Source organism: Python bivittatus, unplaced genomic scaffold (genome assembly GCF_059951505.1).
Source record: "Python bivittatus isolate LINGU-HERP-01145 unplaced genomic scaffold, Pbiv_v1 ctg000530_np1212, whole genome shotgun sequence".
NCBI lineage: Eukaryota > Metazoa > Chordata > Lepidosauria > Squamata > Pythonidae > Python > Python bivittatus.
This window is the reverse complement of record NW_028277085.1, coordinates 680,315-690,987: the sequence shown is the minus strand read 5'-3', so window position 1 is coordinate 690,987 and position 10,673 is coordinate 680,315. Positions and strand designations below refer to the sequence as shown.

At 54.7% G+C, this 10,673-nt stretch overlaps 1 protein-coding gene across 7 annotated transcripts; it reads right to left on the bottom strand.

Annotated features, from left to right (window-relative positions):
- Positions 1 to 58: 58 nt before the first annotated feature.
- MINDY2 (MINDY lysine 48 deubiquitinase 2) lies at positions 59 to 10,324 on the bottom strand. 7 transcript variants are annotated; one of them, XM_088148250.1, is made up of 8 exons: positions 9,051 to 10,324; positions 8,616 to 8,737; positions 8,103 to 8,261; positions 7,191 to 7,293; positions 6,275 to 6,417; positions 4,726 to 4,899; positions 4,010 to 4,201; positions 59 to 3,304 (listed from the first exon to the last, which is right to left on the bottom strand). In XM_088148250.1, exons 1-8 carry the CDS (start codon positions 9,433 to 9,435, stop codon positions 3,179 to 3,181), a joined length of 1,404 nt encoding a protein of 467 aa, XP_088004376.1. In that variant the 5' UTR covers positions 9,436 to 10,324; the 3' UTR covers positions 59 to 3,178. The 7 variants fall into 7 exon arrangements, with proteins under 7 accessions (XP_088004376.1, XP_088004379.1, XP_088004377.1 ...); XM_088148253.1 differs by having other exon boundaries at positions 59 to 950; XM_088148251.1 differs by having other exon boundaries at positions 7,227 to 7,293.
- Positions 10,325 to 10,673: the final 349 nt, after the last annotated feature.

Genomic DNA, 10,673 nt, shown 5'->3' with positions numbered 1-10,673 from the left:
AGAGAAATTCTTTTAAGAGGACACCGGATGCAGCCACAAAGAGTGGACAGATTAGCTTTGGTTTCTCTGCTCAAATACCACACAAAGGTTAGAACTTGAATCAATTTTTATTACATGAGGAAGTCACTTAAGTCTGTTAAAAATTATAAATATATATAAAAATTAGACAACAGGGAGTCTAGCAACAGGGGTCAGCTCAAGACATCAAAGAATATTGACAGTATTCAACAGAAAGCAGCTATTCGCTGATCACAGTGTAAATCCATGCAAAGTATCTGATTTGCTAAAAACAGTCTTGTGACTGAGCCATAACTTAGCAATCCATAAATATGGAGGACTGAAGAAAATGCTGCCTGAAGCTTGAATGTGTGTTGCGTCCAACCGTGGCAGGTAATGGCTAGCCTGCTGGAAGCAGAAGGCCATGGATGCAGCCACGAAGCCAAACGGAAGCTGCTTTTGGCCCATGTGCTGCAATGGATGGTGGAACAGAATAAGTCCCAGGCTGAGTTGACCAAATGTCTGCTTCCCTTTTCATTCTCCTTTTCCATTCATACGGGCATCCCACGGTGCTCGTTCTCTACAGGTATCAGTAGAATTGAGGTGAAAAAACTGCTGCGGGAAAGAGCCAAGCGATCAACTCAGAGGTTTCTAGCACAATTGGCATGATTTGGGTTTTTTTCAGCAACACCTTACAAAATTATAAAATTATTTGGCAGTGCTCAAGGGTTGTGTTGATGAACTTCATTTTATGTGCATCGCCACAGTAGAGGCCCTCAGCTGGTATTCGCTCCCATAAGCTACACGGGTGAGCCCCAATACGGCCTCGGTGCCGAAGTCCTTCCAAAGAAATGGCGGTTTCTCTCAGAGGCAGGGCTTGCTGCACTAGGCTAAAAGCTCAGGCGTAAGGCAGGCATCCCCCAGAAGCAAGCACAAAAATAAAACTTCAGTTTCTGCAGAAATAAAAAGGCGACTTACAGTAATTTTGGGGGGAGGTAGACAATGTGGAGTATGCTAGTAAGGCCTCAGCTACTGTGCCCTCCAGCTGCAGAACCAACTCAACAAGCAGGGCAGGGCAACGCCGTTTGAGAATGCGGAGACCCCCTTTGTGCCACCAATACCTGCATGGCTACCGCCCAACAAGTCTTCCTAACAAAAGCTGTCAAGCTATGACAAGGGAGGCTGGGCTTGTAAGACACGGGATTCAGCTAAACGGCTGCTGCTGATCACTGGAGTGAGAGAGCTGCCCTTCTGATGAGAGGAAGTCACTTCTCTACCTGAGAACTGTCTATGAGACGCCATGCTTCACCATCACTAGAGCAGAGACACTTAAAGGCCAGCCGCCTGAAGAAGACAACCCCTCACGCCATTCTGGAACCGGCGTGAGCATGCAAGGAGGCACGCTTCCCCATTCTGCTCTCAGAATGTCACTTATGGCGTGTGACTAAAGCAAACCACTAACAGTGGTCCTGTGTTTTCTCTGCTAGGTTTGTGTATTTCATAACTCTCAAATGTAGCATGTAAAAACAGAAAGGTACAAATTTACACTTCATGTAAACAAACAGCTTTTTTTTCTAAAAATAAATCTCTAACTGCAGTGGTAGTGTATAAATTAAAGTTAATAACAGGATGGCACTCCAGTCTAAAATAGGTTAGGATAATATGCACATCTGAAGTAAGATACTTTGGAAATGTATAAGAGAGATGCTTACATATCGCTCTAACATGATACAAGGTAAATTTAGGTCTGCATAAAACCATTACGTGTGCTATTTATATTTTAGCTTAATGGTCAAAGGCGAGCATTTCATACTTAAAGAGAACACATACACAGCAGATGTAAACACAAACATCATCTGTGGAAATAATGTTGCTAAAATTAAATTTTTATTCCCCCCGCTTTTTTTTGTCCTCCGGCTTAGGGTATCTAAACAGCTGTAAGGCAGGAGGAGTTAGAAATTGGTCACTGCATTGCTAATCTAGACTCCATCCAAACAACTGTTCATTTCAGGAAAAAAAAAATAAGCTACAGGTTTTCAATGACATTTCAATCATCTTCTTCCCTGTAGCGAGATTGTCACATTCTGTATGAATGTTGGCTTGGGACTGAAATTTGTATATTAATACCTAAGTCTAGTCTCAAGTCCAATTTTTGTAAGTACGGCAAAAGCTGCCTAAAGCATTTGCAAACTGATATATAAAGTTACTGAAAGGATGAAGGTCGCTGCCCTTCTGGAGAGGGAAACTTGGTAATTGTCCCCTTCCTTGCAAGAGTAAAAGTCAACAGGTACTCCAGTCAGAAGCCTATATATCCTATGACATGTAGCGTATTGGTTTATACTAGGCTTACAGAATTTGATTCCCCCCCCAATGGTAACTGCGCGTACAGACGGGCTTTCTGCAAACAGTAACCCATCCACATCTTTAGGATGAACAAATAAGTGCCACTAGTGTCCAGAGGACCCACTCACGTATGCAGTTAAGATCCAAGTCCTGAAACAATCCAGATACAGACCGACCTGCAGTTCACTTGACGAGGCATGTGACGGAACACATCTTCACATTACTCACACTAGACGCTTCTTGGGAGGTGGGGAAGAAAGCAAGTTTCAAGCAAGTTTAATCCCACGCTTTAGAACATCAGCTTCCTCTATTCTCCCCCCAGCCCCAGTTACCAGCTCCCCTGCAGAGTCTGACCAGTTGATTAAAAGCTGGAAAGCCTGGTCCTGATGGGATCTTGCCTTCTCTTGCTTCACATCAGCACGGTCGATACATTCCCAAAATCCTGTTCTTTGTAACGTTAGCCAAGGAAACTCAGCTGAAGCCCGTTCAGGGGCAAAGCCCACGAGTCCAGAGAAACTGCACAACGAGGCCGTGCAGGGCCAAGATCTCCGTCTGCAGTGCATCCGGCACACCATATAAAATAGGCCTTCGGCAGAAGCCCTGCGAGGCAGGCGGTGAGCTGCTCCTTCGCCACGACGGGCACGCGAACCAACACTCCTGAGGTACTCGTCTCCCTACCTGCGGTGCGCAACCCTCCCATCCCTACAGGCACCCATCCAGATCCCTCTGAAGGATCCTTAGGACGCCGTCGGCTGTGGGCTTCTCAGGCACAGGTGGCAGGGGGAGCTTCTGGCCGGCGGATTCCTTGCTTGTGCCGGGGTCCAGCGTCCTCCTTCCGCTATAAAATGGCACAGCTGCTCTTCTCCTTCTCCCGCTCTTTTTCCCTCTCCCGAGGCTCTTTTCTTTTCCGCTCAGTGCCCCCAAGTTGCTTTCCTGCTGAGGGAGGGGCAGCATCCTGTGCTTGCTGTTCAAGGGGGAAATACGGGGGGAAAAAAAAGACCGCTTGCTTGCACACTTATGTTGAGACCATCCGTAAAGCTACAGATCCTGGCCGTACAGATGAACTGAACTGTGACATCAGCTTTTGCAGGCACTGCTGAGCAACCGGCATAGAGTGATGGAGTGCAGTGGCACAGCCAGAGTTCTTGCAGCTGGAGGGGTAGCAAAGGTTGCAGGGGAGCCAGATCCCACAGACAGTGCAATTGAGCTCCTAGGTAGCTTTTGGATGGAAGGCATTTTTAGGGTAGGCATTTGAGATTGGAAAATAACACTTTCTCTCATGATTTCTGAAAACATATCATGAAGGAAAATGTCTTTTCAGTGAGGAATATGAGTAATTGCCAGTGTAGTATAAGAACATGCCAAAACCAGGACAATAGATGAGTCTGGAGACCATGTAGAAAGCTAGACTGACCCCCTTTCTAAGACGTCCACCAGCAGTATCACAAAGAAGCTTCCTCAAACAGTTCCTAATGAGCGTCCCAGGGAATCCCATGCACCATTTTCTGCCCTTAAGTGCCCAGATAAGTTCTTGGAGATGTGCCAGGAACTGAACCTGGGATTTTCTGCGTGGAAAAGCAGCCCGCTAGGCAACAGTCCTTCCCCAATAGCACCAAGGCCTACAGAAGTCAGCGTGCCCAGGACTGAAGCAGGAGCCCAACGCCTTTACCTGGACTTGAGCAGCTGTGGCAGCAGTGGCGGCAGCTTGCTCTTGCTCCTGATAGTACTGCGAGGCCCGTCGGTCTTCTTCTTCCTGGAGTTTCTTGGCAAGCTCGAGGTCACTGATTCCTTCTGGGAGCTGTTCCCAATTGACGTCTTGGCTTTGCTGTTCTTGTTGCAAAGATAAGGCCATCAAGTAGTCCTAAGGGGCAAAGTCAGCAGTGAATATTCTATTTAGTAAGGTCCAACCAAAACAGAGCATATTCTCAACCACCACAGAGGTCACCTTCCATTCAATTCAAGCACAATTAGTAGGTGAGCACCACAAGGCTTGGCCCCAGTTACAAGCCCCAAATGCTAGATGATAGAGGAGCTTTTGTAACGTGGATGAGGAAGGAGGAATCCCAGGAGCTTTCACCCCACCCCACCACTCCAAATTGAACTCTCAAGCCAATACACAGACAGGAGGCATCTCATGATGCGCTTCCTGCAAGACCTGAAGATCTCCAAAAGAGGATGGTGTTCCTATTGTGGAGACACCTACAAGTAACTCCAAGTTAAGGTGGTCCAAATGTTACTTTGTGGAAACATGGTGTTTTGCCCAGTTTATTCTGTGGATAACGATGTCAAACAGGTTGGTCGAAGGAGGTGGATGGGAAGGAGAGAGAAATCAGCCCCCTCAAGAACAGAAAAGCCAAAATAATGGAAGAAGCTTCCCACAGATACCTGGTCAATCTGATCTTGCTGCCCATGGTATACCGTTTCTGGATCAGACGGAAGTCGCAGGTGGAATTCAGAATCACAGAAGTTTCCATCCCCATCCACGTTGTGTAGACTTTCCCAAACAACTTTATCTTCGGTAAGGAAACCTTGGTCTGTCACCAGAAGGTAAAGCTGGCCCTGAATGAAAGGAAAGGTTTCCCTGCTCATGTAAGAACAGCCACTGTTTGCACTGAGATCAGCAACACTGTCCTGCATTTCAGTTCTAGAAGCCATTCTTATTTCTGTTTTCTTCCTTGACAAAATCGCTACCCCACTATTTTACTTCACCCTGTCAGCCATCACGCAGGCTGTATCAAGCAATAGTACAACGGCTTGGTGTGCACAGCACACCCAACTTCATTACTGAATTAGGGCATTTTCTGGGTTTGCACAATACATGAAATCACGTAGCAGGTTGCGTGAGTGTGCTGCGAAGTCAGCCCCTCTCCCCCCTCCTCCCAGAAAAAAGGCTGGGCACCCAGAACCCCCCGCCCCATCTGACCACAGCAGCTTTCCCTCCCTGGAAAGAGAGCAAACCAAAGGCCCGAAATCTGGCGAGAGGCCGGAGCAGCTGCAGAGGAGAATAAGCACCTTCTCGCCCCCCCACCCCCCAAACAAAGCACTGCTGTCTGAGCAACCGATCCTGCACAGGCGCCACAAAAGGAAACGCTGCTTCCTTTCTGCTTCATAGACGCACGTGGCTCAGAAAAACAAGCCATTTAGAAACCTACCCAGGAAACGCATCAGGAAGGAGAAGTTGGTCGTAGGACGTGCTCCTCCTTACTTTGCCACTGCGTGACATTTCTAGCGCTGCTTCCCCCCCCCCCCGTTGCTCTACGATCCAGGCGTCCCTGCAGAGGAGATCTGCTCTTTCAACCTCCCCAAAATGTGGGGCGGGGTGTGGCCGTCCCCTCCAAGGAGGCAGAAAAAAGCAGCGCAAAGGAGAAGGTGCTTTCTGCTGATTGTCCCACTCTGCAGCAGCAAAGTTTCCATGGGGTTTTGTGGGAATGGGACGACTATCATTTGTGCTGTATTTCTCTGGTGCCAGAGCATCTGCAGGCCTCTTACTCCTGCTCTGGAAAGAGCTTAGGTGGACGAAGCAGCAGGTGAAGAAGACCGGAAGGATGTGGAGGAAGTGGGTAAGGAGACGAGAGAGGGCGGCTGGGAAGACAGAGTAGAAAGCAGGGAGCAAAGGGTGGTGTTTACCAGGGCAAAGAGCAAAGGAACCATGGAGAGAGGTACGGGGGGAGGATGGGGCAGGTCAGGCGGTGTCCCGGGAGGCAGGCAACTCCCCACCAGGCGCCACGCCCCCCGCGCTGTGCTGTTTGCATCCTTGCCTTGGGCTCTGGCCCCGGCGGCCCCTCAGGCTGCCCAGCGGACACAGCTGAGCCTGTGGGTCAGGAGCAACCAAGGGCCACTTTCTGCACCAGGCAGAAGCGTTAGCAGCAGGCCACCGGCTCGAGGTCAGTCCGTGTCCTCAGACAAAACAGCAGTACTGTTCGTAGCCAGATACCTTATGTTTGGTCATGGTGCTGAAGTGGTTGTTTCTAAAGAAGACGCACAGCTCTCCTTCTTGAACAGTGGACGTCAACTCACACAAGCCGTGGTAAGTTAACTGAGTGGCTGTGCTACTGAGGAACTGCTCTGCTATGGAGCCTGCAAAGAGACACAACTGCATTTGAGTGGACAGGGGCTCGCCCTCAAACTCCGGTCACCTACACCTAAAGGAAGCATTTCCAGTTCAACCTCTCAGACTAGCCAGTTGCTTTGGTCTGTTCGCAGAGCTGATCCAAAGTAAGCCTGAACACCAGGATAAAGTGAGAGCCAGAATAGGCTCGGAGGGAAAGCACAGTAAGCAGAAACCGACAGAGGAAAATCCTGTGGTAGCAAGACAAGTGGACCTGCTGTAACGATATCCAGATCAACACAAGCAGGTTGACCAAAGTGTACCAACGCCTTCCGTGAAGAACTGACAGACACCGAACAGTCAAGCTGCCACATACAACAGATCGTAACGTTGATCAGCCACGCTTCACTTGAGAAAAACCGGGTCGACAATAGGAAAAGGCCTTCACGCCTAGCTTGCAGGGGCGGGGCAGGGGTGCCTCTCAGGGGAATCCCTTTCCCATGAGACCGCGCAAGAGAACACGTCCGGCGGGACGGCCATCGAGCATGGTCCGGCAGGCATCTGTCTCTGGCTCCAACGAGGAGAACGTCCCTTCCCATTCCTGAGTCGCAGCAGCTAAGTAAGAACTCTTCTTCAAAGAAAAGTGCCAACGGATGCTAATTGCTCGGGAACAAAAGGAGCGCAAAAGGCCGACCTTTTCGTGGCCCTGCTGCCTGGCTGAGCCCTGGAGGACGGCCAGCGATTACGCCGGATCAGAGGAACGTTTGCTCTGAACCAGCGGGACTCAGAGCGCCGCACCCACCTTCCTCCCTCAGCTCGCTGTTGTCTGACTGCTTACAGCAGATGATCTTTTCCACCAACTGGTTGTAGCTGCAGTTACCGACGGCTTTCACAATGTCTCCGATCTGCAGCAAAAGAAGAGGACTGCCGTTGGTAAAGCCCACACTTTGCGAAGCCAAACAGAGACGCCAGCAGAAAGGCACAGTACGCTGGTTTCCCTCCTCGGGTCAGGTGGCCCACAAGGGCAAAACAAATATTTTCAATGGCCCCAAGGTGTGGCTTCTTCCCTCAAAGGCATCTCGTGAGATTTGTTCCCATGGGATTTTGGCTACCTAACGTTGAGACCCATATTTAATGCTGGTGGCCCAAGCCCCTCTGCAGGAGGGAGTGCCTGCAAGCCCCAGACTGCCACTTACGGAGCGGTCCTCAAGCGCTCTGGACAATGAGGTAGTGGCCTGCGTCAAGGGAAAGGCTGGGAGCCCCTTGTAACCCGTGCCATTGGCCACGGCCACACAGAGCTGCCCATCAGCTGAGCTCTTCTCCCACCTTCCGTGCCTCCACGTTCCCATGGGAGGCGCCTGGCTGGCAGCACTGAGGAGCGTCTTTTCTGCAGTGGCTGCTGAACTCGGGGCTTCCTGCAGCCCCGTTCTGAAAAAGTGCCACGTGGCCCTGTTCTTCCAGACATCAGGAGTCAAACTCCAGAGAATCTGTGCCTTTTCTGGCTATTTCTTAGGTATTTAGCAAAGCTTGTTCCACGCGATTTTTAGGGACTTTTAAGGGCTTAGCTCTTTTAATTGCTTTTAAAAGCCTTGCCAAATTGAAATGCCTCTTCTTATCATCGGTGCTTTTGATATTAAGTATCAAAACAGCTCTTTCTGGCCAGAACAGCAATCACATAAGCAGCCGCCATTCACACAGAGCCATGCTCGCTTACCTGAGGATCCACTAACCACCCGTGATATAACGGAATATCAAGAAGATCAAACACTATGCATTCGGGCGTGTATTCAAATACTCGTACCCCAGTGAACCTCACATTCACATCAAGGCCTGTCTGGAGCTTATGCAGGACTGCCATTGCGTCACTCACGTTCTGTTAAGAGCAAGACAAAACATCCATGTGGAAACCGAAGCGAGCTTTCTGCACGAAGAGACCAAATAGCTTGTCCGCCCCGCGCCGCACGCCATAACCGCTCCCCGGTTAAGAAGAGCTACCTGATTTGCGCTGCCAAATCCAAGACGGTCAGGAGTTGGCAGCAAAGAGTTGGCGCTCCCTGTCCCTCTCTGCTGCCATCTACTGACCCCGCGCGTTTTGCGGTCCGGATCTGGCGGCCCCAGCGCAAAGCAGGACTGACCCCTGCAACGCGGACCCCTTCACAGACCCGTCGCTCCCTGCAGGACGCGGGGGAGCAGCTGCGGGTCCGCACGGGCGGCGGCGGCGGCTTACCGAGGATGAAACGCCAGCCGTCGGAATTCGCCGCGAGGAAACGCCCCCGTGTTTTACCTGTTCGTAGTTTAAGCGCTGGGGCTCAGAGATCTCCCTTGGCTTCGAATCGAGGATGCAGTCTCCTGCAAGCAAGCAAAGGTCTCGCCTGAGCCCCGACGCTCGCACCCCGAGCGGGCGCGGGCGCGGGCTCGGGCTCGCTGCGGACGGTCCTCCGACCAGGAGGCGCCCGGCGGCTTGCGCTTCCAGGCCGCGACGCCCTGAGCCGGTTGCCGGAGTCAGGCGGCTGCTCTCGCGGGGCAGAGGCCGCTTCCTCCGGGGCGCCTCGGGCGGCCCCAGCCGAGGCGCGGCGCCCCGCGAGAGCGAGGCCGCGGCCGGCACGCCGACTCGGAGGACCCCCCGGGAGGGAGGGAGGGAGGAGGGCGGCCCCTCGCGCACCCAGGTACTCCATGAGCTGCTCCGCGGTGATGATCTCCATCATGGGCGGCAGCCGCACCCGCCAGGCCAGCAGCAGCGCGTTCATGACGGCCAGCAGCGGGCACGGGCCGTTCTCGTTCTGCGTGACCACCGGCGCGCTCGCCTCGCGCCACCGCACCCACTTCAGGTGGTACACGGCCTGCCGCGGCGCGGGCGACGGGGGCCGCTCGGGCGCTGCCGCCGCCATGCCGCCGGCCCGGGCCGCTCCCGGCGCCCGCCCCGCCGCCATGACAGGCGAGGCCCCGCCCCGCGGGCAGGGCAGGGCGTGGCGCGCACGCGCGGTCGGGAGGGCGCGCGGGGGGCCGGCCGCCCCCCCGCTCTCTGCGCGCGCCGCCGCCATTTGCATGCGCCGCCCGACGCGGGTGGCCTCCCTGGTTGAGGCGGCGGCGGTGACCGGGCGCCCCCGGGGCCACAGCGGAGAGCGGCGCGCAGCGGGGGAGGCCTCGCCGCCCGGCCGCGGCAGCCGCGCGTCGCTCCGGGCGGCCCCGCTCTGGAGGGAGGGAGGCGGCGCAGCACCCCGCGGGCCTTCGAAGCGGCTCGGGCGTCGCGCCTGCCAGGCCAGCTGCGAGGCCCGCGGGGCATGCGGCACTCTGGGGCGCTGAGCGCCGAGGAAACAGCTGTTCGCCGGGCGGCGGCGGGTCTCGCCTCCGGCCTGTCTCCCGCGGCGGACGCGCAGGCTTCACCGCCTTCCCGCGGCCTGTCGGGCTGCGGCCCGGGCAGAAATAAGCCCCCTCCTCGCGCTGCCCCCCCAGCCCTGCGGCCCCGGGGGCGGTTGCCGGGAGACGCGGCTTCCCTCGGAGCCCATTTTGATCCCGCGGGAGGGCAGCGAAATCGAGAGCCAATAAGGGACGTTCCACAGCATGATTTTTTGTGGACTGTTTATTAGATTTATACCCCGCTGCAGCCTCACAACTAGGCAGCTTCCACAGTGCGAGAAAAGCGTTTTAAACATCCATCAAAAGGACAACGCCATCGAGCCGCAGAAATAAAAACGGCAACGAAGCCAAGTGCGGAAATACAGATACACAAAAATAAATAAATAATAAATACGGCGCGGTTCTCGGGCCGCGAGAGTCCCCCGCAGAAGAGCCCCCTTCCGCCCTCTTCCCGCTGGGAAGCGCTACTTCAGCGGCGCCGGCGGAAATCAGGACGCCGGAGCGCTTTCGAGGAGGACCGCGGAGGCCCCGCCGCTCCGTCGGTCTCCGGGGCGCGGGAAGGGCCCGGTGCCGCGCCTCAGCCCGCCCCGCCCGGCCTCCAGCGCCAGCTGGGCGCCCCCGCGAAGCCCCAGAGACGGCGCCGACGCCTCGGGCTCCGTCCCGGACGGGCACCGGGCGTGCCGGCCCCGCGCGGCCCCTCTTGCCGCCGCGCGGGTCGGCGGACTCGGCCTGCCGCGGGCCGCCACGGACGGACCTCCGTTCCGCCTGTACTGAAGGGCGGCCCGGGCAGGACGCCGAGCCGGGGCCCCGCGGAGACCCTCGCGCGCCCTGGAGGGAGCGGAGTTCGAGCAGAACAAGCCCCGGCTGACCGCGCCAGAAGCGGCCTCCTCCTCCCGGCCCAGAGCCCGGGCAGGGGCAAGGCCGGCCG

Bases quoted from the DNA above. Each gene is read 5' to 3' on its own strand.
- MINDY2 (XM_088148250.1), bottom strand. From the start codon at position 9,435: ATGCAAATGGCGGCGGCGCGCGCAGAGAGCGGGGGGGCGGCCGGCCCC. The intron at 8,262-8,615 runs GTAAGCCGCCGC...TGCTCTTAACAG, and splicing joins CGGCTGGCGTTTCATCCTCG to AACGTGAGTGACGCAATGGC. The intron at 7,294-8,102 runs GTAAGCGAGCAT...CTTTTGCTGCAG, and splicing joins GGTGGTTAGTGGATCCTCAG to ATCGGAGACATTGTGAAAGC.